Source organism: Biomphalaria glabrata, chromosome 16 (assembly GCF_947242115.1).
Source record: "Biomphalaria glabrata chromosome 16, xgBioGlab47.1, whole genome shotgun sequence".
NCBI lineage: Eukaryota > Metazoa > Mollusca > Gastropoda > Planorbidae > Biomphalaria > Biomphalaria glabrata.
This window is the reverse complement of record NC_074726.1, coordinates 29,871,336-29,898,194: the sequence shown is the minus strand read 5'-3', so window position 1 is coordinate 29,898,194 and position 26,859 is coordinate 29,871,336. Positions and strand designations below refer to the sequence as shown.

Here is a 26,859-nt window from a genome sequence, read left to right as displayed (position 1 = left end):
TTTTTTTTAAGTTTAAACCCATGAAAATACCACGACTGAAACTGATGTCTTTAATAAAATATGTTTTAAATTTTAACAAATTTGTTACGACACATTATCACATTATGTGAGTCTGCGCTTAAATATTACTCCAAAAATAAAAACAGGTTACAATATGAATCTATAACGCATATATCTCTACAGTTATTTATTATTGTTAATGCTGTAATTGAAAACCACATTATACAAAACGTATTTCTTCAGTGACAAAACGTGCAACAAATCAGTTAATAATACATTAGCTTCTATCAAAAGAAAATAAATGCTGTTCTATACATTCATATATCCATAAGTCCCCCCCCCCCACCCCACACTGCACAGGTGTAGGCCCTATGTATAAATCCAGATCCATATATAGACTAATATACAATATAAATGTTAGGTATGTGTACTAGTTAGTTTATGTCCTTTACTTAAGATGTCCTTATCAAAGTGATAGTCCGAGAAGCAAGTAGATTATAATAATTTTTTTTTTAATAAAGCGCTGTTAACAAACAAAATGTAGGCTCATGGCACTATGATAACAAACACAAACACGAGAGCTAAAATGACAAACTAATCTTAAAAAGGTTTTAAACAGGTAGGTCTTAATGTTCTTCTTGAAAGTAGTGTAGCATGTTGTCTGGTCTGAGATCAATGGGGAGTGAGTTCCAAACATTTGGTTTACCAAAATCCAGGCACGGCAAAAGACGCGGATCAAATCCGTGTGATTGTCAAAAGAGTTGAGCCGAAGGCTCTTCGAACTCTAAGCGTGTAAGCCTATCTGAACAAACCGTTCTGTCTAGAAGAGGTCCAAGACAATGTCTATATTAAAACATCTGCTATTTTCAATGTGTCTGGCACTCCGGGCGCTTGGACTATACGTGGCCGAATGCCGAGCACACCCGCCATCTTGATGTAACGGTCCGTCGACAGGGACGTGAAAGCTCTCGCATTCCCTTGGACACTTCCACACAAGTTGTTTTGTTTTGTTGTTGTTTTGTTGTTGTTGTTGTTTTTGCTATTCATTTAGCCTAATCATTTCCTCTAGTGATCGTTTCCACCCGAGAGCCGCGTTAACGCAGGATGGCGTACTCGGAAGGATCAAATCCAAACGCGTGTCAAGGCTCTATGATCAGACCACAAATTAAATCGCTTGTCCTTGTGTTGTTTGGTTGAGCGGAAGACATTAATTAATGCATGTTATGAAAAAAAATCATTCTCAAAAACGACAGTACCATGCTATACTTGAGACTTAGATCACCCCGCTCCGTTCGGCGCACTGGGCGACAAGCTGTCTCCACAAGGATGTCTCTGGCAATGTCTGAAACCTCTTCCAACCATGTGTCCACTCCTCTGATGCCCTCCATGAAAACGTGGCGCCAAATTATACGAGGACGTCCCTGTTTGCGCTTTCCTCGTATAGGCCTCCGCTTCATCGCAACTCTTGGCGTGCGTAATTCATTTAGTCTAAAATGTTTGTAAAATGTTTTACATGTTTCGGATGTTCCTTCAGAGTTGAAGATAGTTTACTTCCTAGTCCAAAACTTCCCGCAGGACGACGGGGGATGGAAGCGGGCAGGGTTTGAACCCTGGACCAGCGATAAATCTGAACGACAGTCCAGCGTGCAAACCGCACGACCTGGCAGCCATCCTTTTTCACTATAGTCGGAGAACATGTCCCGCTAACCTAGATGTTTGTAAAATGTTTTACATGTTTCGGATGTTCCTTCAGAGTTGAAGATAGTTTACTTCCTAGTCCAAACCTCCCGCAGGACGACGGGGGATGGGAGCGGGCAGGATTTGAACCCTCGACCATCGATAAATCCGAACGAGTCCAGCGTGCAAACCTCACGACCAGGCAGCCATCCTCATGCGACGCTCTGTCACAACCTCACTAAGTGGTCGACTCCCCCCATTGCGGCATAGGATTTCCTTGAGACCCGAACTGACTCCTAATATATGTACCAGACCAGTAGTAAATGTGTGTTTACAGTGTCCATTTTCTCAAAAGAGTTGCAAGTATTGATTGATACTTTCTTCTACTGTAACAGATTTATCGTTGTTCCCAAGAAAGACAATTGAAAAAAAAAAGCAAGTTCTAAATAAATGGATTACCTCCCTTGTATAATAAACTCTATGGAACTAATTAATTTCTCCTCGCAATGTCATTAAACTAAAATTAAAATTCTTAAGGATGAAAAAAAGGTGTTTTTTTTTTTTTTTGTTTTTTTTAAAGACCTACAATAATATTGTTGTAGCTTTTTTTGGGTAACAGAAAACAAATTATGAGAAAGGGGAACAAAGTGGTGGAACAAGCTCTGACACTGGTCACGGTTGGACGCACGCAGACATAGCCTACATTCTATTTCTAGTCGTAATGGTGTCGACTGACCCCTGCACGGGAAAATGTGACCTGCTAGAGACTAACAATATCGTCTGCATGGTTTCACGAGAAAATCAAAATTGTGATATATTTTTTTTTTAAAAGATTATTGCAGCGTGATGTGTTACAGACAAATGTGAAATAGTGTTGAAAAATGACTCTCTCTCTCTCTCTCTCACTCTCTCTTTCTCTCTCTCAAATACCAATGGGTTTATACGAGCCTAGGTTTATACCGTCATTCTAGGGTTTATACCGTCATTCTAGACCAAACAAGTCAGAAGTAGGTCATGGCCATGGGGCAGGAAGAATTCAGTTGCTTATATAAATAAATGTTTGCTTTTATTTCATTTTCGGTTTCAGGCTGTCCTTAACAAATGAACAATATTGTGTAACGGATGCATGTGTATATCAAATGTAGCTGAAGTATTTCTAGAATATGCTTAATTAGACTAAGTGCGTGCGTACATTGTTTGATGTATTTTAATCGCGAGTTCTTGAAATCATGCACACCGTCACAAATATAGATAAGGTACTAACAGGAACACATACTCAATGACTAAGCTCACTCAAGATGAAAATTCAATAACGTTTAATACAGAATGGGCCTGTCACTAATAACGATGTTATCCCCTCAAGAGTCTAGCAGTAACTGATTAAATAAAAGTATATCATAATCTCTAACCCCAAGTCTAAAAGTCTATCATAATCTCTAACCCCAAGTCTATGTCGTCATTATAAAATGTATGTTCACCGTCAGTCTAATAAAGTGCGTAACCCAACCATGGAACTATACTAATGGAACACCAGCTTCGAGTTTTTTACAAAGACAAAGAGAGTCGAAGTGCCGTCGCGCATCTTTTTCGCGCACCATACCATTTTGAAAAATCGATGAGGATGCCAAAGAAGAAATTTACTCCGAGAGCCACTTGGATTGACCTTCATTGAGAGTAAAACTTCCCCACACTATATTTTATTAGATCTGTGAAAACTGTATCCATTTTCTGACTATCTGATAAAATAGATACAATTTCCCTGAATAAGAGATCGTCACAAAAGTTGTTTTTTTCGATCCCCCTATAAAATGCCACTTATTTTCCAAAAAATAGAATCTAAATTCCGAAAATACAATCTTTCAGTGTTTCTGTGTTTGGTTTATTTACACTAAATCTGGATGAAGACCTGTCTACCGTTCCGCCAAATGCGTATTTGTTACGATATACTAAATTGCACGAAATAAAAATAGGAGGCCTAATACAGTTTTGACACTCCAAGCTACGCATTTCTAATCGTTTTTTTTTTTTTTATCGAAAGGACTAGGCTATAGGCATACACGTCTCGTGGGAAACAAAGAAAAAGTTAATCTTGATAATATTGTAGCTTAAATAAAATGACAAAAAAACAACAACAACAAAACAACTAGCCTATAGCCTAATCTAAAATGAAATAGATCTAGAGCTAGATTTTCTTGGACGAATGATATAAAATAAGTATAAATAATAAGTCATATGAATCCGATAGATCTAAAACAAATACTGATAGAGTCATTCATTAATTAATTTTTAGAATTACTTCACTACCAACTGGGTATTTTTATTGCCAAAATACAATGTATTTTATGTGCATTTATTAAAAACAACAACCAAAAATTAAGCGTTTGACGCAACTAGATCTAATATTAGTAATTATATATAGATTCTAGTTCTAGATCCAGAAAGCTACTTCTCTAATTCAGTTTTCTAGTTTAATTCTAGTTAGATCTAGATGTCTAGACCACTAGATCTAAATCTAGCCAGGGTTTTTGTCATGGAATAGATTTATAAAACTTCAGCCACCTACTGATATGACAGATAGTCCTACTCTCTCTAGTCTCTACTACTAGACTCTAGATCTAGTATGCCTACTAGTAGATCACTACATTTGACTAGATGATTACTAGATCACAGTAAAATTCAATGTGTACTTCCGACTTAAGCTCAACAAACAAGTCTACTCCAAAGTATAGATCTACTAGTAAAGTCACAAAGTGTAAAGGATCATTATATATTCACATAAAAAAAATTATAGGCCTAAAATGAATCGAATAATCAGTCACTAATTTGACTAATCAGTAATCTAAATTGTTTTTTTTTTAAAATGGCAAGTGTTATTGATGACTTCTGACTTGTAAACCAGTTGCAGAGATTCTAGTTTTTATTTTGATGACATGTTACGATATATCAATGATATTTAGATAAACCTATAATAGTGGAACAGACAGAAGGACCATTTAATATAAGGCAAAGAAGTAAGATGTTTATAATCCATGAAACTATGATCAAACTCACAGAGGACTTGTGTCATTTGTGACGGCATTTCATGCATTTACAGAAGCTACAAACTATTCTACAAAAATGATAGGCTTGTCTTTGATTCCGAAGACTTATGAGGAATGCTATGTTTCCAGTGGCTACTCAGCCCCAGCTGTGACCTACATATTATGCCACACTGAGCACAGGCATAACCATTGTCCACCTGTGGTAGAATCAGTTGTTTTTTTTCTTTTTGCCGTCTACCCTCGGCAATTAATTTTCATTGGTGTATACCACACCTTTGTAAGTGACCTCCAGCTGTCTCGCTCTGAAGCTGTATGCAACCAGGTGCTCTCTTATTCTATGTCAGTTAAAGCAAGTTGGCGCCTAAGCTTGTCTTTAAAGCATTTCTGTGGTACCTCTTTATGTGCATATGACATGTTAGGCTAATAGGTTTTGCCTATCAGAAGGCCATTTCGGAATATATAGGTGTTTAAAATGAAACTCCAAACATCTGGACTTCCAGTAACCAAGAAAATAAGCTTAGGATTCAAAGAGACGACACTGGCATTTCAGCTAAGACAATCAGTAAAATTAATAGCAACTTTAATTGCAGTCCACCAAACAAGATAAAAAGAAACAAGTGTGGCTTCAATAGCATTGATGATATTTAGTTTACTTTTATCTCATTTACTAGTATTACTATTTCATTGACTAAGGTTTTTTATTGTCAAATATGCATAAGTACATGTACTAGTTCCTGCAATTTGATGAAAAATAATAATTAAATTGTGTGTAGTCTATATACAAATGTTTATAAGAGATCACAGCTTAGCTTAATTTACTTAATTTCAAAACTATGATTTTGTGTTCTGACTCTACTCTAAATAAATTATATTTTATTTTAAGAATGCAAAGTTGGAAATTCTGTTCTGATGAAAAAAAATTATTAAAATAAAGTAGATGTTTATGGTTTCTTTGTATTTATTTTTAAATTATTTATTCATTAAAAATTAATTGTTCATTAACATTTACTTGAAGTAAAGATCAAAAACACAAATTCAATTCATGCAGATCACAGCCCATCACTTAAATGTATTTACTGTCAATTCTACACACTATTCATTTCAAAATGTTGCTTTAAATTGTTATATGACACAATCAAAGTACTGGTACCTCACATTGATGTAGGCCTAAAGCACCTGAAATAATGACAAATTTTCATTCAATAACTTGTACTGTCATTTATTATCAGACGTGTTAAAACTAATGACCTGTAGCATCATCATTGGCCTCCTTCAGTCGTAGAAATAGAAAGACTAAGGTTTCATCTCAGAGCACACTTCCTCATGTGGCTGTGGAGCCCTATTTCGGAGAGACACTCCCGTCCACAGATAGCACAGGTTAAGGTGGTTTTTGCTTCGGTGGTAGAGGAGCTGGCCGTTTTTCGGATTGTACGTTTTTCTTCCTGAGCTGAGACCTATGTACTTTCACTGTCCATAGCTTTCTTGGTCACTGTCTCTCCATCTGTTGCGGTCTAAAGCTATGTCTTCCCAATTGTCAGTATTGATGTTCACTGATTTGAGGTCACGTTTTATTACATCTATGTAATGGAAGTGGGGGCGACCAGTTTTTCTTGTGTCAGTAGTGTGTTAAAACTAATGACCTGTGTATATAATTTATTAAGCAGGAGCATCAACAAATCTTGAACAATAATTGTCTACAGAAAAACTTTATTCTTATCCAAACAATATACATTTACAATGTATTTAAGCAAGTTAATTTATATTTATACAAATCTATATGGCCTAAAGATTATAGCGTATTTTGATGTGTGAATACCAAGTTACATTATTACATGAAAATAGTGTACTCATTTTTAAAATATTCTGGGTAATAAAAATAAAAAACTAATGATACAATAAAATTGAAGCATTAGTCAAAAAAAGAAAAATTTCACTCAAGATCTATGTGAACTCTGCTTGAAAATTAATTAATTAATTAATTTTGAAATTAATTTTAAAAAAAATTATGGTTCTTTAGTCAATGGAATGATAGCAGCAATTATTTAACAATTTCATGATTATCCATTCATTTCAATATACTTATAACTGAAAAATAATTCATAAGGTTTAGATACAACCATTTGAAATAATGATTATAATTTTTTTCTTAATTTGCTTAATTCAAAACTAATATAAACAAGATTTCCTCTGTCAAGAAACTTATGAGGGAACAACATGCATGTTCTTCTCAGTAAGTTTTGCAAAGGGAATTAAGAATATTTAATTGATGTTGCTTTTTTTTTTGCCAACATTTTAAACCTTTGCACCAGGTTTTAGTTTTAAGGAGAATGCACCATATTTTATATGTTTACTTTTGTTAGATTCTTATTTTAATTTTAAAAAAGTAAAATTTCCCTTACCACTCATCCACTGCACTCCCTCTTGTTTTAATGGGGCTCAGATTAATAGTTTTCAAGTACAATATCAAACAGATTGAAAGAAATACTAAATTCAAATCTGTTGGCTGAATGACAGGATATACATAAATATGTATACAGCTTACAGTATAATATATATATCTTAAATTAAAATTGGTCCAAGACTTTTATTTTGCAACATGATGGGATTTTCCTTTCTGGTGGTGCTATGCAGGAGTCCAAGAATCTCATCTTTTCTCATAACAGAAAGTTATCTAGTTATAAAAATAAATAAAAGGATTTAAAAAAAAAAATAAAAAATATGTGTGACATATGTGTTGACCATGCTAAAAGTATATATGTTATTAATTATAGTTATATAATTTTGCCATTCTAAAAATAGTCTGTACCTAAAAGGAGCTACTGCGTTAATGTGTAGACATGGCCCTGACCTTAATAGTTATGAATTATTACTATAGGTGAAGGCAGATGTTCAGTTAATTTGATGCACATTGAACTAATCTAAAAGAAGCAGCTATAACATATATTATGATTTACATTTTCATGGAAAACTAGTTTTTCAAAAATACAAGTACTTCAGTTTATGAGAAAAGTACATGGGAAAAATTGCAGTACCTTACCTTTAAGAGGTGCAACCAATCATTGACTTTTCAGGAATGCATGCCTTTTTCTTGCATTTCCAAACATAACTGTAATTATACAATTAGGCATATTGGTTAATTTCTTTTGAAAACATTACAATAAAAAAATAATATTATTAAATTGAAAACGTTGTATCAAACATACAAATTATCAGACAATTTTGCCTAATTTCATCTAACAGTTTATTGTAAAGGAATGGCCTGCACAACAGCCAAGGTATATTAGGCATACATGAAAGATGAATGTGCTTAAGAGTGTTATAAATAAAAAAAAAAAACTTAGAGAAAAATGTTAAATTCCATCCCAGATATTTGGATGTTGCTTGACCATGAAAATCACACAATTCATAAAACATCTATTAGATAACTAAAATAAAAATTGTATAGTAGTACTTACATTAAATATTGAATGGATGCCCAGAGAGTAGAAATAGTATAAGTATGATCCTTGAGCCATTCTGGTACATCATCAGAACTGGTTGCCATGGTTCTACTTGTTAATAACTGAAACATTACAAACATTTTTTTTTTTTATTTATAATTTATCACAGACTAGAATAGAAATGTTGCCAGGAAAAATACCAATGGTTAGAATACACCTGATGCTACTTTTGTAGCCTAATTACTGGTTAAAATGCACCAAAACTTCATTAATTAAATCTGATAAGAAACATATATGTATCACACAAGTCCAAGTTTATCAGAGTGTCATAGCAAATAATTAAGTAGATATGTGAGTTTTATATTAAAGTACTGAATTTCAGGGGATAGATCCAACTTGACACCACATCATTTATTATTTCATGAACTCATGGGTCTGGGCATGGCATGGAATGGAAAGTAATATATATGGGGTGTAGGCAAGGCATGGATTATAAATTGTCTTGTATAGATTAGATTGGGTAAAACTGCCAATCGAAGGTAACTTTTACTGATAGATCTGGATCAATTATAAATTTATGGGACCTAGGCCTGCATAAATTTTATCTTTTATTTATATATTTTATGTACATATATAACTAGTCTAGAATCTATAATTATATCTTAATAATAATTTTTGTAGATAGATGTCATATAATATCTAACATATTAAGTATAGATCAGTAGATTTAGAATTTTAGCTAGTGGAATATTTTTATATCCTAATCTGAACTGGATCTATATATCTAGAATTTAGATCAGTAGATTTAGTATTTTAGGTAGTAAAAACTTTTATACTCTAAATCTAAACTGGATCTAGATCTAATTATTCTAGAAGCTCAGATCTAGAGGACTAGTTGTCAAGATTTGACTACACTATGGCTAATGCACTAGCTTAGTAGGCCTACTAGATAGATCAAGAGACAGAGTAATAATAGACTCGTCTTGCCTCGTTGGGCCTCTCAAATCAGCTATAGACTTTAGAGACAATTTAGGAAGGTGAATATCGATCCAATTCAAAGATCTACAATCTACATGTTAGAGTCTAGCTAGAGATGCTAGATCTAGTCTAGAAGGCTTATCAATAAAAAATAAAATCAATCATTTCTAAAGTTTGTAAAATTATATGTAGATCTAATCTATCTATTTATAATATAATAAAAATCTATGTCTACTTTTTAAATATTTAAAATGATATGGCTGGTGATATTAATTATTTTAATTGAGACATTGACATACTGTCACATACAAAGTAACAAAATAATTAGATCTTATACTAACTCATAGACTCATACCATATTGTAATAAACCTTCGAGTTTACGTTCCACTACCTTGACTTGACTATATTGACTAAATAAAGGGCACTATGATTATAGATGTAGATTATTATCTATGATGATGATGTTTATCAACTGGTAGATCTATAAGTAGTATCGTCACTTTAAGTATAATCAGTATAACCACTGCATTCGTTTCATTCACTGTCTGTATCAATAATCGTGTGAATGACTGAATGTGATGTGAAAGTGAAATCTATTGATTTTTTTTTAAAACGTTAAATAAATCTAGACCTTAGTCTTTAACTTTAGTCTAGGCCTAGATCTAGGTGTTGTAGATCTATATTATTCTAGCTATTATACAAGAGATCTAGATCAATAAAGTTCGGTTTTTTTTAAATTCGCATTCGAAATTTTAAATACCCAGATTTAAGTATTTATATACCCATATTGGTAGGTCCGAGTTAATCATTTATTAGATCTATTAAAGCATGTCTATATAAAAGATTATTATTTTTAAAATATATTATTATATAAAAGATATAGTTATGAATATTTACTTTAAAAAATTAAAGAAAATGAATTTTTCACTTTTGCCAATTAACACTCTGGCTAGCAAAAAGGATGACTCCTCAATACTGTGAAAAGACGATAACTGCATGAGTTGGTTTGGAATTGTATTTTGTAAGACTAATTTTCAAAACATATCCTTCATGAGAGAGAACGAAAAAAGGTTGTCAAAAAAAAAAGCTGGCTGGACTACGCAAATAATGGACCAGCCTCTCTTTCTTGATATCTTGTTAAGAACATTGGTGACCGGGAAAAGTGGATGGTTTGGTTGCGCGGGACAGATGATAAAAATGACATGTACATAAAAAAAAATCCAGATTTTGTGTAAAATACCCAAATGAGGAAGTACTGGAAACACCGATTTTAATGAAGTGGCCTTAAAAAAAAATTTTTTGTGACGATCCATTATTCAGGGAAATTGTATCTATTTTATCAGATAGTCAGAAAATGGATAAAGTTTTTACAGATCTAATAAAATATAGTGTGGGGAAGTTTTACTCTCAATGAAGGTCAATCCAAGTGGCTCTCGGAGTAAATTTCTTCTTTGGCATCCTCATCGATTTTTCAAATTGGTATGGTGCGCGAAAAAAGATGCGCGACGGCACTCTGATCATAAAATCTCGAAGCTGGTGTTCCATTAGTATAGTTCCATGACCCAACTAACTAACCTAGCTATATAACAGTTGCATTCCTTTCTACACTTCTGAATGCGCACTATTGCGCACCCAGAGTAAGATTACAATTATGACATTTTAATAAGTAGATTCAGATCTATATATTCTTTTATGATGAACAAATACATTAAATTAACGAATTAACGACAGTCCATAGCGCATATCCCACGACCAGGCAGCAGTGGCGTAGCTAGGGTGGGGGAGGAGGGGCGAGAGTTTGAAATTTCCCCGGGCCCCCAGTTGAGTGGCCCCCAAATGAGTGTGTTTTTTTTTTACATTACGATTTAAATATTACACAAAATGCACCCCCCCCAAGAGGTCAAGACCCCCGGGCACCCAAATGACGGAAATTCCTAGCTCCCCCCCCCCTCCAGACAGCCCTCGATGAGTACATAGGCTTTTTTTCCTTCCTTTTCTTTATTTTCTAACTGGATTTATCTTATAAAATAGGCCTACAGATTTCCCTAGGTCACTCTAGACAAGCATGTTCATCAATGCCATCTATTCTGCCTATTGACATTAAAGAACTTATCTTAGATCTGGAATATAAAAGACTTTTGGTATGAGAAAAGCAGAAAAGATTTGTTTCGTTTTTGTTTAATTGTTTTACATTTCTCCGGCTTTTTGTCAAACACGTGACAGCGTGTTACAAGTGTAAGCTACGAAATGTAAATATAGCTCTTAACACATATCCGCATTCATGGAGGGACCATGTGTCTGACGCTTGTACCAAACGATGTCCAAGAAAGGGGGTCGGCTGTACAAGACAAGAAAGTTTAGAGAGGGGGGGGGGTCCTTTAATAAATTAAGGTTAGATCGTTACAGTGGAAATAGAAGACCTTATGTGGAATCTTCGACATTTTGGTGCCATATGTTGGCTCTTTGGTATTTTGGTGCCATATGTTGGCTCTTTGGTATTTTGGTGCCATATGTTGGCTCTTGGACATTTTGGAGCCATATGTTGGCTCTTTGACATTTTGGTGCCATATGTTGGCTCTTTGGTATTTTGGTGCCATATGTTGGCTCTTTGGTATTTTGGTGCCATATGTTGGCTCTTTGGTATTTTGGTGCCATATGTTGGCTCTTGGACATTTTGGAGCCATATATTGGCTCTTGGACATTTCGGTGCCATATGTTGGCTCTTGGACATTTCGGTGCCATATTTTGGCTCTTGGACATTTTGGTGCCATATGTTGGCTCTTGGACATTTTGGTGCCATATGTTGGCTCTTGGACATTTTGGTGCCATATGTTGGCTCTTGGACATTTTGGTGCCATATGTTGGCTCTTGGACATTTTGGTGCCATATTTTGGCTCTTGGACATTTTGGTGCCATATGTTGGCTCTTGGACATTTTGGTGCCATATGTTGGCTCTTGGACATTTTGGTGCCATATGTTGGCTCTTGGACATTTTGGTGCCATATGTTGGCTCTTGGACATTTTGGTGCCATATGTTGGCTCTTGGACATTTTGGTTGGTGCCATATGTTGGCTCTTAGGCGCCATATGTTGGCTCTTTGACATTTTGATGATCTTTGTGAAATCTTTGAACTTTTGGTGCCCTGTGTGGACTATTTGACCTTTTGGTGCCCTATGTGAACTATTCGACCTTTTTCTGCCCTATGTGGACTATTCGACCTTTTGGTGCCCTATGTGGACTATTCGACCTTTTAGTGCCCTATGTAGACTATTCGACCTTTAGGTGCCCTGTGTGGATTATTCGATCTTTTGGTGCCTTATGTGGACTACTCGATCTTTATGGCGCTTCTTGTGAACTCTTCGTCTTTTTGGTTCCCAATGTGAACCTTTCGACCTTTTCATGCCCAAATTCTTGGACTTTTTTGATACCCTATGAGAACCGTTTGGCCTTTTGATGCCCTATGTCAATTATTCGACTTATTCGGTACTTTGCGTGAGCTCTTCGACGTTTGGTGCCCCATCACTATTGTGATAGAGGGGCATTGCATATATGATAAAGTAAAGGTAGCCACTGGCATGTTTATCATATTGCTTCCAGTGCTTCTGTATAATGTGTCGCGTACACACATACTGACATACTCTTTGGTTAATAAGCCTTCAATTACGAGACACCGTAAGCCTAGTGGGAATAGCCCTAGATTAGGAGGAAACCAATCAACTTAAGAAAGGTAGAAGATCATCTACATTTGTCTTCTAATGAGTATTACTATTTAGATTCATCATTTTCAGTGTTACTTTGTAATAGCCATAGTCGTAGCCCTAGCTTGTAACGATAAAAGCGATAAAGTCTAACTATTATAATGCCTAATTGTGTCAAGAGTCAAGGCCGTTCACAAGTATTTCATTGTCGACGCTTTTGATACGGCATTAAAATTAAATAAACACAAATAAAAATCAAATTAAACAACTTACCACTATGTAATATAATCCCAATCATGAAAAGCAACTTTCTTGTATCCTGTGTGTGTTACTGTGTCCTGTGTACTGTGACGGAATCTTGTCTCCCCTACACACTATTTTGGGTCGGTCTCATGTCCTATAACCTTTAGTAGCCTCCAAAAGTTATGCGGAACCCTAAATCTTGAGACATGAAAATCTAGGTCAAGCACGGTGACAGTGTCGACGATTCAACTCTGGATGTAGCTCTAGATCTATTTATAATCTAGGTCTAGTAATCTAGAGTAAAGATTTATTTTTTTTTACACCTTGATTTTCTCGGATCCTTTTAGATGACTATATACTTTTCCATTTATAACCATTAAAATTTTTAACTCATCACTAATTCTAAACAAATAAACGAATTTTCACCCAGTTTTACGCTACTGCTATTAGAGCCAGCCAGGAAAACCAGTGACAGAATTAACTCATTGCTTAACATGCATGACGCATAGGACGTAATCATCTTTTTTTTGGAGTAACGTCTGTGTTATAGATAAAAATCACTAGTTTCATTTTTTTTTTCAAATCGATTTTTGTTCACTTTCTTCGATCCGATTTTTTGTTTTAAAAAATTAATTCCACTCATTTTAATTACTTCAGGGTGTGTCAGCATGTCTTCTAGGTTCCAGAACGTGTGGGTTTGTTTTTTTTTGGGGGGGGGGGGGCGAATGCCTTTTTTCCCCTTTAGGCTACAGCTGGAGGGGCAGACAAAAAAGTGTGAGATCTAAATTGTGAATCGCTGTCTATGGTGACGGTGGGAAGAGGTTAGCGATTGGTTGTGAATGATGCTAGGACAAATTTGTACAAATACTCCTTCTTCCCCAGTGCTATTAGAGCATGGAATGGGTTGCCTGAGCCAGCCAGGAAAACCAGTGACTTGGCAGAATTTAAGTCATAATATATGCATGCAACGACGTAATCATCTTCTTTTTTGAAGTAACGTCTGTATTATATAAGATAGTTGGCATTGTCGTCTGCGGTTTAAGTTAGGAGAGACAACTTCATGTTGCCAGAAGAAAAGGTTCAAAAGGTTGTGTTATTGTAGTGAGTTAGATTTTGTTCAGACTACCACTTTATATCATTACTAAAGTCTATCACATTGATTTCATTTTATCTCAAGTTGAATTTGTTTATATTGCAATCAAAGTAATATTTAATATTTTCCACAAAAGAAGTTTTTCAAGTTATTTCAAGTATTATAATTCAAGATATAATACACCTGAAGTGGTTTAGTTGTCTACCAGCAGTTTGGTGCTAAAAGGCAATGACCCTCAACAACACTGGTATACAGAATGGATTGTTGATAAGCTATGTTTTTCTTTAAATTTCTAGTAAAATATTTGTGCCTTGCGTGCTTTTACACTTTGCCCACATCTAGAGCTAACCTTATAACCTAAATTTAACAAAATGCCCTGTCTGTACCTCAAGCTAGTTGCACACTCAGAAATTAAGAATACTAAGAATTGTCTTCGAGTCCGAAGGTTAATGAGAAATGCAGTTTTTCAAGTGGCTATGCAGCCATAGCTTTGACCTACATATTTTGCCACATCCAGGGCAAGCATAACCATTGTCCGCGGGTGGTAGATTAAGACTCAGAAATTATAAATGTTGATATGTCATAGTAGGCAAATAATCAACCGAAGATTTATTTAAGTACACCTCTTTGGAAAAAAAAAATACACAAAAAATTATCCATTTATTTTTATTTTTTATCAAGAAATTAAAACTGAAATATTATCCAGGTTGTCGCTTTTTAATTGTTCCCTTTTGTACACACTGTGTACTTAATTCACACAAAATGTGTTCACCAATTGTGTAAGAAATGAAGACATGCAGTCGTTTCTTGACAGGTCTACATAATTAAATACAGGTGCCATCAATATTGAACAATTCATTTCCTGACAAACGTAAAACTGATTTTCATAACACTGATAAAATATCTGCTTTTAATTTAATTTATTGTCAGAAAAAACATGAGAAATGGTTGCACACACACACACTTAAATATCTCACCAGGCCTTCTCACTCACACACACACACACTATTTACACTATCAACGTCAGTCAGCCAGACACTCGATAGATCCAACACTTAAACTGAACACTAAAAGCACCAGGTAAACAAGAGCATCAGTTCTCCATATAAGTGACATACTGAGTTAGGACGGATAAGTGTTGCTCGTTCATTATAGGTGGAGCTGCTGGTGGATCTGTCAAAGACAAAGAAAAAAGTTTTTTTTTAATTGATTCAAATCCTGCACCTGTCAATATAATTCATGTCCTACACTTGTTAAATTATAATTCATGTCCTATACTTGTTAAATTATAAATTTATACACTTGTTAAATTATAATTCATGTCCTACACTTGTTAAATTATAATTCATGTCCTACACTTGTTAAATTATAATTCATGTCCTACACTTGTTAAATTATAATTCATGTCCTACACTTGTTAAATTATAATTCATGTCCTACACTTGCTAAATTATAATTCATGCCCTACACTTGTTAAATTTTATAATTCATGTCCTACACTTGTTAAACTATAATTTATGTCCTACACTTGTCAAATTATAAGTCATGTCTTGCTCTTGTCAAATAAAGATGCTGCCTAGTTGTGTGATATATTCTTTGAAGTGTCGCTACAATGGATCCGAGTTCAAACCCCGACCACCACCACCCTGTCATTCTGTTTAGGCTAGGATGTAATAATGTATCTGCTATCTTTATGCTTATAATGGATGGAGGATGCATGGAATGGAGGATAAATGTATTTATGTGACAGATAAAACTAATGGTGCAAGAGTTGAATTCAGTACAAAGTGATTCCATAAACTTTAACATACTTTTCTTTTTTTTCCCCATAAACCCAGATATTGACATTGTTAAAGAAAATGTTCTGATGCACCCAACATGATAACACTTAAACAATGTGCCCCACATCATGATACTAAATAATGCACCCCATATAATAATACTAAAACAATGCTTCCCACACACACACGAAATAGTTAACAATGTCTCACACAAGATGATACTTAATAACGTCCCATGCAAGATGATACTAAACAATGTCCCACATAAAATGATACTAAACAATGTCCCACATATGATGATACTAAACAATATCCTCCACAAGAGCATACCAAGTAATGTTCCCAGCATGATAATTAATCATGTTCCCCAAATGATGATACTAAACAATGTCCCACATAAAATGATACTAAAAAACAATGTCCCACATAAAATGATACTAAACAATGTCCCACATAAAATGATACTAAACAATGTCCCACATATGATGATACTAAACAATGTCCCACACATGATGATACTAAGCAATATCCTCCACAAGAGCATACCAAGTAATGTTCCCAGCATGATAATAAATCATGTTCCCCAAATGATGATACTAAACAATGTTCCTCACATGATACTAAACTGTCTCCCACAAAATCATACTAATCAATGCACCCCCATGATGATACTAAACAATGTTCCCCCCATCTTGATACTAAACAATGACCCCTATGTGATTATACTAAACAGTATCCCTACCTAAAGGTTTTGGGATGAGAATTCCTGTGATATTGTCTACTTGCCATCCTGCGTCAGCAGCAGCTGTGAAGAAAGAACACAAGAAGCTATCAACAAGATCTGATCACTAATGGTACATTTTTAATTACAAATTTTGTGCATACCTTTGAGACAGGTGAATATAACTTTACTGCACTGCACCGTATACTAACTTTAAAAAACAAATATATCTTCAATAGGTATGTGAAATAATGAACCTTTCATTCTGGGATAAATTTTGCACTACATAAATGGAGGTCTATAAGCCATGTTTTGGGTACGCTACTACATGGCATAGACTAATTATGCAAAGCAAAAGCAAACATTTCATTGATGGATCCTGAAAACCAAATGTTAAAAAAAGAGTGTTTAGCAGTCAAATGGATGTTCTCAGAATCTTTACCATCCTCAGACAATGCAGCCTGCACTATTTCTGTGGCCCACAGTTAATGAGGGTGTCATGTGGCCAGCACAAAGACCAACCGCCTTTACTTCCCCATCAAAAGTCAGATACCCATTAGAGTTGGGTGGATTCAGGGACGCCCTAAAAATCACAAAATTCAAAATCCACAGTCTTCAGGGAGATTCAAACCCAAGACTCCAGGTTCGGAAGCCAAGCGCTTCCTTTAATTGAGACTAGTTTGAGTTAATAGTAGGAATTGAAAAAAATAAATAAATAGAAGGCCATGTTTCTCCTCTACAACTTCTAAAAGTGTTCACAAATAAAAACATTCAAAATGACTATTTTCTTTGTAAATACTGTTATGTTATTTTTTTTTTTAGAAATCCTTTTTATTTTCAGTTTCAGATCATTAAAAAAATACCAGTACCTTGAACTGCCTTGTCGACATTCATCCCCACAAATGTAGCAAACTCATTAGCATGGATATTAGAGTAGGCCAACTGTACTAGTCGCAGGGCTCTGGCTCTCACTGAGTCTATAAAAAGCACAAATGTACGCTCATGTATATTCTACCAGTCTAAGCCTTTACTATTAAAATTGATAACACGTACACACAGACATATATATTCAATATATTTATTTTTAAAAAAGTAAAGTACCCATTTCAGACCTTGTGATCTATAGGTCATCTGTTTCTGTGGCCGACAGTTAACAAGGGTGTTATGTGGCCAGCACAATGACCCAACTAATGTCAGTTCCCCAGAAGAGCTGGGTGGACTCAGGCGCTCTAAAAATCCTGAAATTCAGAATCCCATTCGCCAAGATTCGAACCCAGGATCTCTGGTTTGGAAGCCAAGCGCTTTACCACTCAGCCACCTCACCTATGTTTTATAGATAAAGTATTAATACTTTTTTATAGATCATCCCCAGGCCACTGTGGCATTCTCATTTAGTTTTGGTCCAATCTTTTTTTTTTTTTTTTTTGTGAACATGAGAAAGTCTCTATGCTACCTTTAAGCAGCCAGAAAACACAGCCCACTTTGTTTTATTTAAAAATTAAAAATGCACTGTCCCCAAAAAAGAAACAAGCTGGAGAGGTTTTAAGCCACTCTGGCTACAAAACCACAAATAGGTTGTTTTTTTTTTCAATGTTAGTTCATTTTTTCTTTAAATACAAGTAATTAAAATAATATTTTTCAACAAGTTTTTTTTAAATCCAATGTAAAAACTTACTGTTCTATCATTATCAATGATGTTCTTAAGATGCTGCTAATCAATCTATACAATTTTACAACTAAAAAGATATAAAAAATAATGCATTTTTGTTACCAGGGTTGAGGTGAAAAGATTCATACCTTCGACAGCAAGCATTATATTTTTCACATCGTCTGACCATTCTTTCTGTAGAGCTTCGTATGTTCCGGCATAATCCTTCAGCCACATCTTTTGTACCACATGCCAGATCAGGACCAGCTCAGGACAGTTCTATAGGACAAAAAATATAAAGAAACAAAAGTTTTAGATGTACGATCCTCATGCACCAACAGACAAATGTTAATGCTAAATACAATTGTATACATGTAACATATATAAAGGCACAACTACAACCAACAATTTTTTTTAATGAGAGAAAATGGGGAATTAAATATAACGAACTCGACTACTCCATCTAGCAGCGATGCACTGCCAAGCAAACAAATGACTGGACCACCCAGATTTCCTAAATAAGAATCTTTCAGATCAGTAACATTCTGCAAAATACTTCAGCTGCCCAGAAGTCAACTGTCACATGAACCTCTAGCCCAGCCCACACCTCAAAATACCTGTCTTGGGCAACCAACCAAAAACAGAGTTGACGTATGAATAGCAGTCCAGCATATATTAGACAAACAATAGCTCTCACAACAGAATAAATTAGACAACATAAATACACTGCACAGATAGAAGCTTCAGTGAAGAGGTAGCATTGGTCCAGCACTTGGCTTCGCCTTTGTTAAGTACAAGTGTCAGTCTCTTCTTTCTTATCATTAAAAAACTAATGGGATGTAATGAAATGTCTTCTCTTATCTTATATAAGTAAAGTAAAGGCATATAAATATCTAGGCGTTATCATCAACAACAAGCTTTCATGGGAAGACCACCTTGGAACTCTGACAAAGAAAACAGCCCAGCGACTCTTTTTTCTATACAAACTCAACAGTTTTAAATTAAACAAGAAGATCCTTGAGACATTTTACGGCGCAACTGTACAAAATCTGCTAACATACGGAATAAGTTGTTGGCAACAGATAGAAGCTTCAGTGAAGAGGTAGCATTGGTCCAGCACTTGGCTTCGCCTTTGTTAAGTACAAGTGTCAGTCTCTTCTTTCTTATCATTAAAAAACTAATGGGATGTAATGAAATGTCTTCTCTTATCTTATATAAGTAAAGTAAAGGCATATACATATCTAGGCGTTATCATCAACAACAAGCTTTCATGGGAAGACCACCTTGGAACTCTGACAAAGAAAACAGCCCAGCGACTCTTTTTTCTATACAAACTCAACAGTTTTAAATTAAACAAGAAGATCCTTGAGACATTTTACGGCGCAACTGTACAAAATCTGCTAACATACGGAATAAGTTGTTGGCAAGGCAACGCCTCATCTAAACTGTTGCAACGTCTAGAAAACATCATTAAAAAAGCATCAAAAATTACACTCACAACATTACCACATTTAAAGGAACTTTTTGAACAAACGTGCCTAAGAAAAATCAAAAAAATCTTGGAAGACAATGGCCACCCGCTCCATCAGAACTACGCCAGGTCGTCGCGAAGTGGGCGACTGCTGTCAATCAAAACAAGAACGGAGCGGTACAAAAACTCGTTCGTACCTCACTCGGTCAGACTCTATCACCGCCACTCATTGATCAGGGAACATGAAATGCACCAAGATACCTGTGTGTAGTCGCTGAATGAACTCTTTATGTTGTCTGTTGTATTTATGTGTATTTTTCTGTTGTGTTGTCTTTATATGAGAAAAGAGTCCTTGTAATCACAACAAATTTCCGTAAGGATCAATAAAGCAGTCTTAGTCTTAGTCATATAATACAGACGTTACTTCAAAAAAGAAGATGATTACGTCCTACGCGTCATGCATATTAACCAATGACTTAAATTCTGCCAAGTCACTGGTTTTCCTGGCTAGCTCAGGCAACCCATTCCATGCACTAATAGCACTAAATTATTTATGTAAATTTAAAATAGTAGTGGACCCAAGACTGTTCCTTGAGGTACACCTGAGTTTACTGTTATCTGTGTTGATTTAGAGCCATTTATTATTACAGTTTGTTCTCTCCCTATCAGAAAATCTTTAATCCACTGATGCAGTGGACCATTAATGCCAAAATATTTTAATTTTTTAAGCAAACTATGGTGGTGAACTTTGTCAAAAGCCTTGGAAAAATCTAGTAAGATAGCATCTATTTGTTCACTATTATCTAAACCTTTTGAAAAATCATCAATTAGTCCTATTAGTTGTGTTTCACACGATCTATATTTCCTAAAGCCATGTTGGTATGGGGTGAGGACATTATGTTTGTATAAGTGGTTTATGATGTTGCTACATATTATGTGTTCTAGGATTTTACATGTGATGCTGGTAAGTGATACTGGTCTTGGTGAGCATTTCATTTTACAACTACCAATTAATTTACAAACTACAATCTTTTTTTTTTTAACTATATACAGTTCTTTCTTCTTGGTCAAAGATTAGCACATGTCTCATTCCCTGTGAACTCTGTGGCTAGAGTTCAATCCTCACTTTAAAAAGCCTGCCACACAAATGGCATGTAAGTTGGGTCTGTGATAGTAAGTGCATGTGTTTTGCGTGGCTGGTAGTGCAGTGTGTGTGCCTGTGTATGAAATGACCAGTGGACCTTGAGTGTACATGGTTGAGTGAACAGCAGTGTGTCAGGACTGTGTGTAAAAGGAGGTCAGTTTAGAGAACAAGTGGCGGGAGTAAAGAGCATAAATAGAGACTAATAAAATCATTGTGTTTATTAAAGCTCAGGTTGTTTTAGTGTGTCTAGTACAGGGTCTAATGCAGATAAGCCTGCTTCTTCTCTCAGTCTTTTGTTAGCTATGTCTTATTTTATAACGGCCGCTCCCCTTGACTTGTATCTTATGACTCTGACACTTAATGACTTCACGACATGATTGAGAGCTAGTGTTTCCCAGTCGTGAATAATATCACACTGCTTAAATAATATATACCTGTAATCAATCAAAATCAAAAAGAAAGTAAGTTAAAACAAAACAAAGGCTCTACCTGTTTGATGCCAAGAGGAATTCTTTTCCATAAAAACTTTGCATTGCACCTGGAAACATACAATGGACAGAAACTTTGTTAAGCGACAACATGTTGAAACTGAAGTCCATGGGAGGCTAACCCAAAAAGTTATACATAAGTTTATAATAACACATAAATCAAAATGTGGTGACAATGATTAAAATCAACAAAGAAAGAAAAAAAAACTCATCTAACAGGAAAAACTCCACATTTAAAGCCATACCTCTCAATACTGTAGAAATTATTTCCCCTTACAATATCAAACATATTAAGTAATAAACTTGATAACATTTTTTGATTCATTCATGTTTTATTAAGTATAGTAAATAATTGTGCTAAGTTTCAACTTGATCTGAGAAGAAATACCGTACAAGAACTGTAACAGAGTGAGTTGATTTTAGCTTTGTACATAACAAACTATAAAACTAATAATAATGTGTGTGTTTCATCCATTTCCATGTCAATAGCTCAACATAAACAAAACCTTCATTAACAAACTGAATCTTGTTTAGAAATACAAAATTGTTATATTTCTTATTCTGTATTTTTCAGGACTATAGTAAAGCACTGTATCACTAGATTCCATAATATATGGCAAAGATTATCTTTCAAATAATAATAATAATAATAATAATCTTTATTATCCGTAAGGAAATTTGTCTTACAATTTGTGCATTACACCAAACAAAAAACATTATAACTATAAGAAACCAAAATGTACATTCACACCAGACTCACTCATAATTTACATGTGACAAAGTTTATACCAGATTGTTCTTATTTAATGATTTGATTGCCAGGGGAACAAAAGAGTGTTTGTGTCTGTTTTTCTTTGCTATCAGTGTCTTGTATCTCTTTTGTGATGGTAAAATGATGTCATTATTGTCACAGACTGGTTTGAGACTCACTGTGACATGAAGTGATTTTCTAGTCACCTGATCATCTCGTGCCTTTTGCATGGGAAAGCTACAAGTCTAATACTGACAATGAAGTAACACCCTCAGTTGTTACTTGGTCCTTGTAGAGTGTGGAGGTGGATATATCTTTCAGTGGGAGTATGTATTTTGTGAAGTTTATTCTGAACATGGAAACTATAATTATATTTTATGATGTTAATATTTGAGTGTATGTTGTGCGTTTGGGGCTGAATTAGCCAAATTATATGTATTCAATAAACTTATTGTCTGTTACCAAGTATCGTTATTCAATGTATTTAGTGCATTGTGTTTGTTGTGTGAGCAATAAGCTCTAAGAGACATTGGCGTTAACAGAAGTAAAGAAACACCAACAGAGATGTGGACATATCTACTAATACAATATAACTACACACTCATAAAACCCACCAGTCGTGTTACAATTATTCTCTAGAGTACTAACTACTGATCAGGACACAAAATGTTTTACAAAGCAGCTTATAAACACTTTAAAAAAAAATATGAATCCTCACCTCCAGGCCTCATTAATGATTACAAGTGTTTGTTTAGCTTTGACCTTCTTAAACTAAAAATAATTTCAGAGTTAAAAAACAAATTATATCATCGAAATACAATTGAGTCTTCACACCTTAAGGTCTAGAAGTGAGCATGAATGTGTTCAGTCTGAGAAAAAAATTTAACAAATCTTTAAACTACAGTTCAATATAACAGAAAAATAGAATATAATGTTTTTAAAATGGTATGTGGTCATCAAGATGTACTTACAAATCATTTTGTAGCACGTAGACAGCCAGAAGCTGACAGTACAACAATGGAGAAGCTGGTGAAGCGCCAAACTGAAACATACACAATACAAAAAGTTGGCACACATTCTATTTACTAAACTTCATTAAAAAAAAAAGAACAAAATTTTCTACAGAGCTGCGGAACTGAATTATATCATCTCCTTTGTCTATATAATATATATATATATATATATATATATATAATATAATAGTAATACTAATATCAGTAATGTCATCTTATGTGTTTTTTTGTTTATTGGCATAAAACAGAACCAAATTACTATTACATATATTTGTAATTTTTTAATTATAAATCTTTAAATTACATAATATAGAAACCAGATTGTTCGTAAAATGTTTTACATATATTGGATGTTCCTTAAGAGTTGAAGATAATCTACTTCCTAATCCAAACCTCCTGCAGGACGATGGCAGCAGGCAGAATATGAACCAGGGACCATCAAGAACAACAGTCCAGTGCACATACCACAGGACCAGGCAGCCAGTTATCTAGTTAAATAAAACCCTATCTACATCTAGAGTCTCTAGATCTAAATCAATCTGATCATGTGTTACTTCAATGATTGATTTCATTACCGTTTGTGACAGTTTTATCCACAGGACTTTATAAACTTTATTAGTTTGTAACTAAGACTAACTAGGCATACTTAAGTCTACTAAAAGTCTAAACTTCAATAAATAGATCTAGACTTAGGGAGGTGAAATAAAAAATTTATCTTCGAAAAAACAATTTTTCGTTCGTACATCATTAAAATACTTTAAAAGAACTTTCCAATGGTGTAAATTATGACTGTTTAACGGTTAGAAAGTTAAGATTTTTTTAGTGGCATTTTGACCTAACATTGGTTGACATGGAACAAGTACGATGAGAGCGCCTTGCTGGCTAAGCCAGAAGAGACACACCTCCAGATCAAAAGTTAAAAAGTTGGAATTGAGTTTCTTAGAGGATAAATCTACTTATTAAAAAAGAAATTTAATAGTAGATCTAGTATTAGTAGTAAATTTCTAGCTCACATATCTGATTTCATTAATATAAAATTTATGAACTTCACTTGTTTAAAATGTAAATATTGATGAAATAAACAAATTATCGGGTCTAGAGCTATAAGAAATGTCAGAGAGGTGTGGAAAAAATGGCATTGTGATGGCAGAAACAAAATATTTAAAAATTGGGATCAAAATCGCCTGAAACAGTTTTGTTTCAAATGCCTTTTTAAAAAATTGCAAGGTAAAAACTCTTTAAAAAGTATTTAAATCTATAGCTAATAATATCTACTACAAGATTATAATTTCACTTGTTGGTCTAACACAATATTATATCTTCTATAAAAAAAAAATTAAAAACTGAAATGTCCATTGATGTCAGTGGGTTTTTTTTTAGTAAGTTTTTACGATATTGGCGTTTGATCAATCTGAAAATTGGGAGGAATATAGCCAGACACATGTAATTTTAGCAGGAAAAAAATCAACACTGTATAACTGACCTGTAATGAGTATCAGTAAAAATAAATATGTATATTTATATACTTTTAATGCAAAATATTTTAATAATTTTTTTTTCAAATAATTGTCAAAGACAAAAATGTTCTCCATCATCAAAAGTAATCGAATTCACTCCTTTTAGTCTTTTAGCAATGATATCTTTACAATACTTTACATATACTGAGCATAATCGATTTTAAACAAACACCTATGTCTTATATTCTATGTCTATCACTCTTTGACTTTGTCTATTTATTATATTATAATTATATGTTACAAAGTAGCACTAACTATGAAAAACCCCATCTCAAGATTTTTTTGGACACAGGAATTTCACCTCCCTACTAGACTAGATCTAGATTAATGATAAGACGTCTGAAGGCCATTGGCCATTGGGCCAATGCGTTAAAATACTTAACGACTTAAATTTAACTTAAAGTAAAAGCCTTAGGCTTACCATTACAATACAAGGCGTTAAACTTAAACTTCTTATTACTTATTAAAGTTATTAAGATTAAGTACGATTAGAATCTCTAGTTTAAAAAAAAGTAAAGTTTTACTAAAACTTAAGTTTAAGTGCCTTAGCCTTGCCTTAAGTTAAGCCAAGTTTATACTATTTATAGTTAATTATATAAGTTAAGTTAAGCCAAAGTGCCCAAAGTGAAAGTGACTCAACTGACTCAAGTGAGTCAGTCAATTCGGACATAGATTATGATAGATTCTAGATCTAGAGTCTAGAGACTAGAGTGTCTAGAGGCGTAGTAGTAGAGGGAGATGGAGGGATTCATTTCAGCCTCTGAAGTCCTCACTCAAAATATGGATTTGCTTATGATACGATAAGGATATCACTATCTAGGCTAGACTCTAGATCGGAATCCTTCTTTAGAGAGATCTAGACTCTAGACCTACCTCTAATTCTTGCCGTTCTAAGTCTGACCCAAGCTGTGAATAATCCATAGTGTTTACGGCAGCTGCCATTTTCTAACTCCGCAGAAATAAAACTTAAGCTATTTTTATGAATCAGATTTTTCGTAAGCAGATCTATAAAAAATATAATATAATCTTTGTGTATTTTTTTTCGTTTTTCTTGATAATATTAGACTAGATTCTAGATTGAGCAATAAATCTTTTAATTATTTTTTTTATTCTCTTCTCTGCAGTAGCAGAAAAGGCTATCTGTTGTTTTTAGTTATGAAGATCTATTAATTGCTGTTGTTTTTTCATTATTATTAAATTATATAGGCCACGGATACTGTCGTTGCAGACGCTTTATCTTGATAAACAAAGAGACATTTCTTCCAAATTTTGTGTTTTCTTATATGATAATGAGATAATGATCTAGAATCACCAAGACGTCTATCTTTAGAAAGATGAAAATGTAATCTATAATAATTTGCCCTGTTGGTATTTATTTGACTAGTTATAGTATGACTATGAGTATGATAGTGACAGTATGATGAGATGAGTGAGTAGTATGAGTGTATTCAGTATTGTAATAGTATTGACAAGTATTGTTATTATGAAGTATAAAATCTAGATGTAGACTCAAGTCTCAAGACTTGTCATAAGTCTTATGTCGATGTATGAATTGTATCAAATTCAAGTGAATCATAATTCATTAATTGACATAATCATGTATTGATATTGTATCATGTGTATCACTATCAGTGACTATCACTACTAATCAATATCAGTGTTTGAGTATCATCAGTATCAATCAAAGTATGTAACTTACTCAAACTTACTGTAACTAAACTCGTCTAAAGTGAGTAAGTGTAGATTAAGTTAAGAATGTCTTGTCAACAACTAAAAACGAACTAGATCTATCATTGACTTCTATTTTACATTTTTCAATCATCCACTCTTACTACAGTTACAATCCTTTTATATCATGATATAGATCTAAATCTAATATATGTTAAATATGTAATGTTATTGTAAGGCCCAGAATAAAAAAGGTCATATTGGCAATTAGAGTGTCAAATGCAAGGAACATGATTTTTTTGTCAGATCCTGAATTATTTTTTTTATTCTCTTCTCTGCAGTAGCAGAAAAGGCTATCTGTTGTTTTTAGTTATGAAGATCTATTAATTGCTGTTGTTTTTTCATTATTATTAAATTATATAGGCCACGGATACTGTCGTTGCAGACGCTTTATCTTGATAAACAAAGAGACATTTCTTCCAAATT

At 34.1% G+C, this 26,859-nt stretch overlaps 2 protein-coding genes across 2 annotated transcripts in view; both read right to left on the bottom strand.

The window, feature by feature from the left end:
- LOC106054014 (titin-like) overlaps positions 1 to 13,261 on the bottom strand; it is a 199,332-nt gene extending 186,071 nt beyond the window's left edge. Inside the window, exon 1 of the mRNA XM_056013914.1 lies at positions 13,109 to 13,261. The gene's annotated coding sequence lies outside the window, so the exon portion shown is untranslated. The remainder of the gene's footprint in view (positions 1 to 13,108) is intronic.
- A 1,813-nt stretch (positions 13,262 to 15,074) lies between these two features.
- Positions 15,075 to 25,738, bottom strand: LOC106052849 (COP9 signalosome complex subunit 8-like). Its single transcript, XM_056013913.1, has 7 exons — positions 25,579 to 25,738; positions 23,147 to 23,217; positions 21,426 to 21,474; positions 18,471 to 18,600; positions 17,543 to 17,650; positions 16,695 to 16,757; positions 15,075 to 15,344 (listed from the first exon to the last, which is right to left on the bottom strand). The coding sequence occupies exons 1-7, from the start codon at positions 25,645 to 25,647 to the stop codon at positions 15,265 to 15,267; spliced, it is 570 nt and encodes a 189-aa protein (XP_055869888.1). The 5' UTR covers positions 25,648 to 25,738; the 3' UTR covers positions 15,075 to 15,264.
- Between the last annotated feature and the right edge of the window lie 1,121 nt (positions 25,739 to 26,859).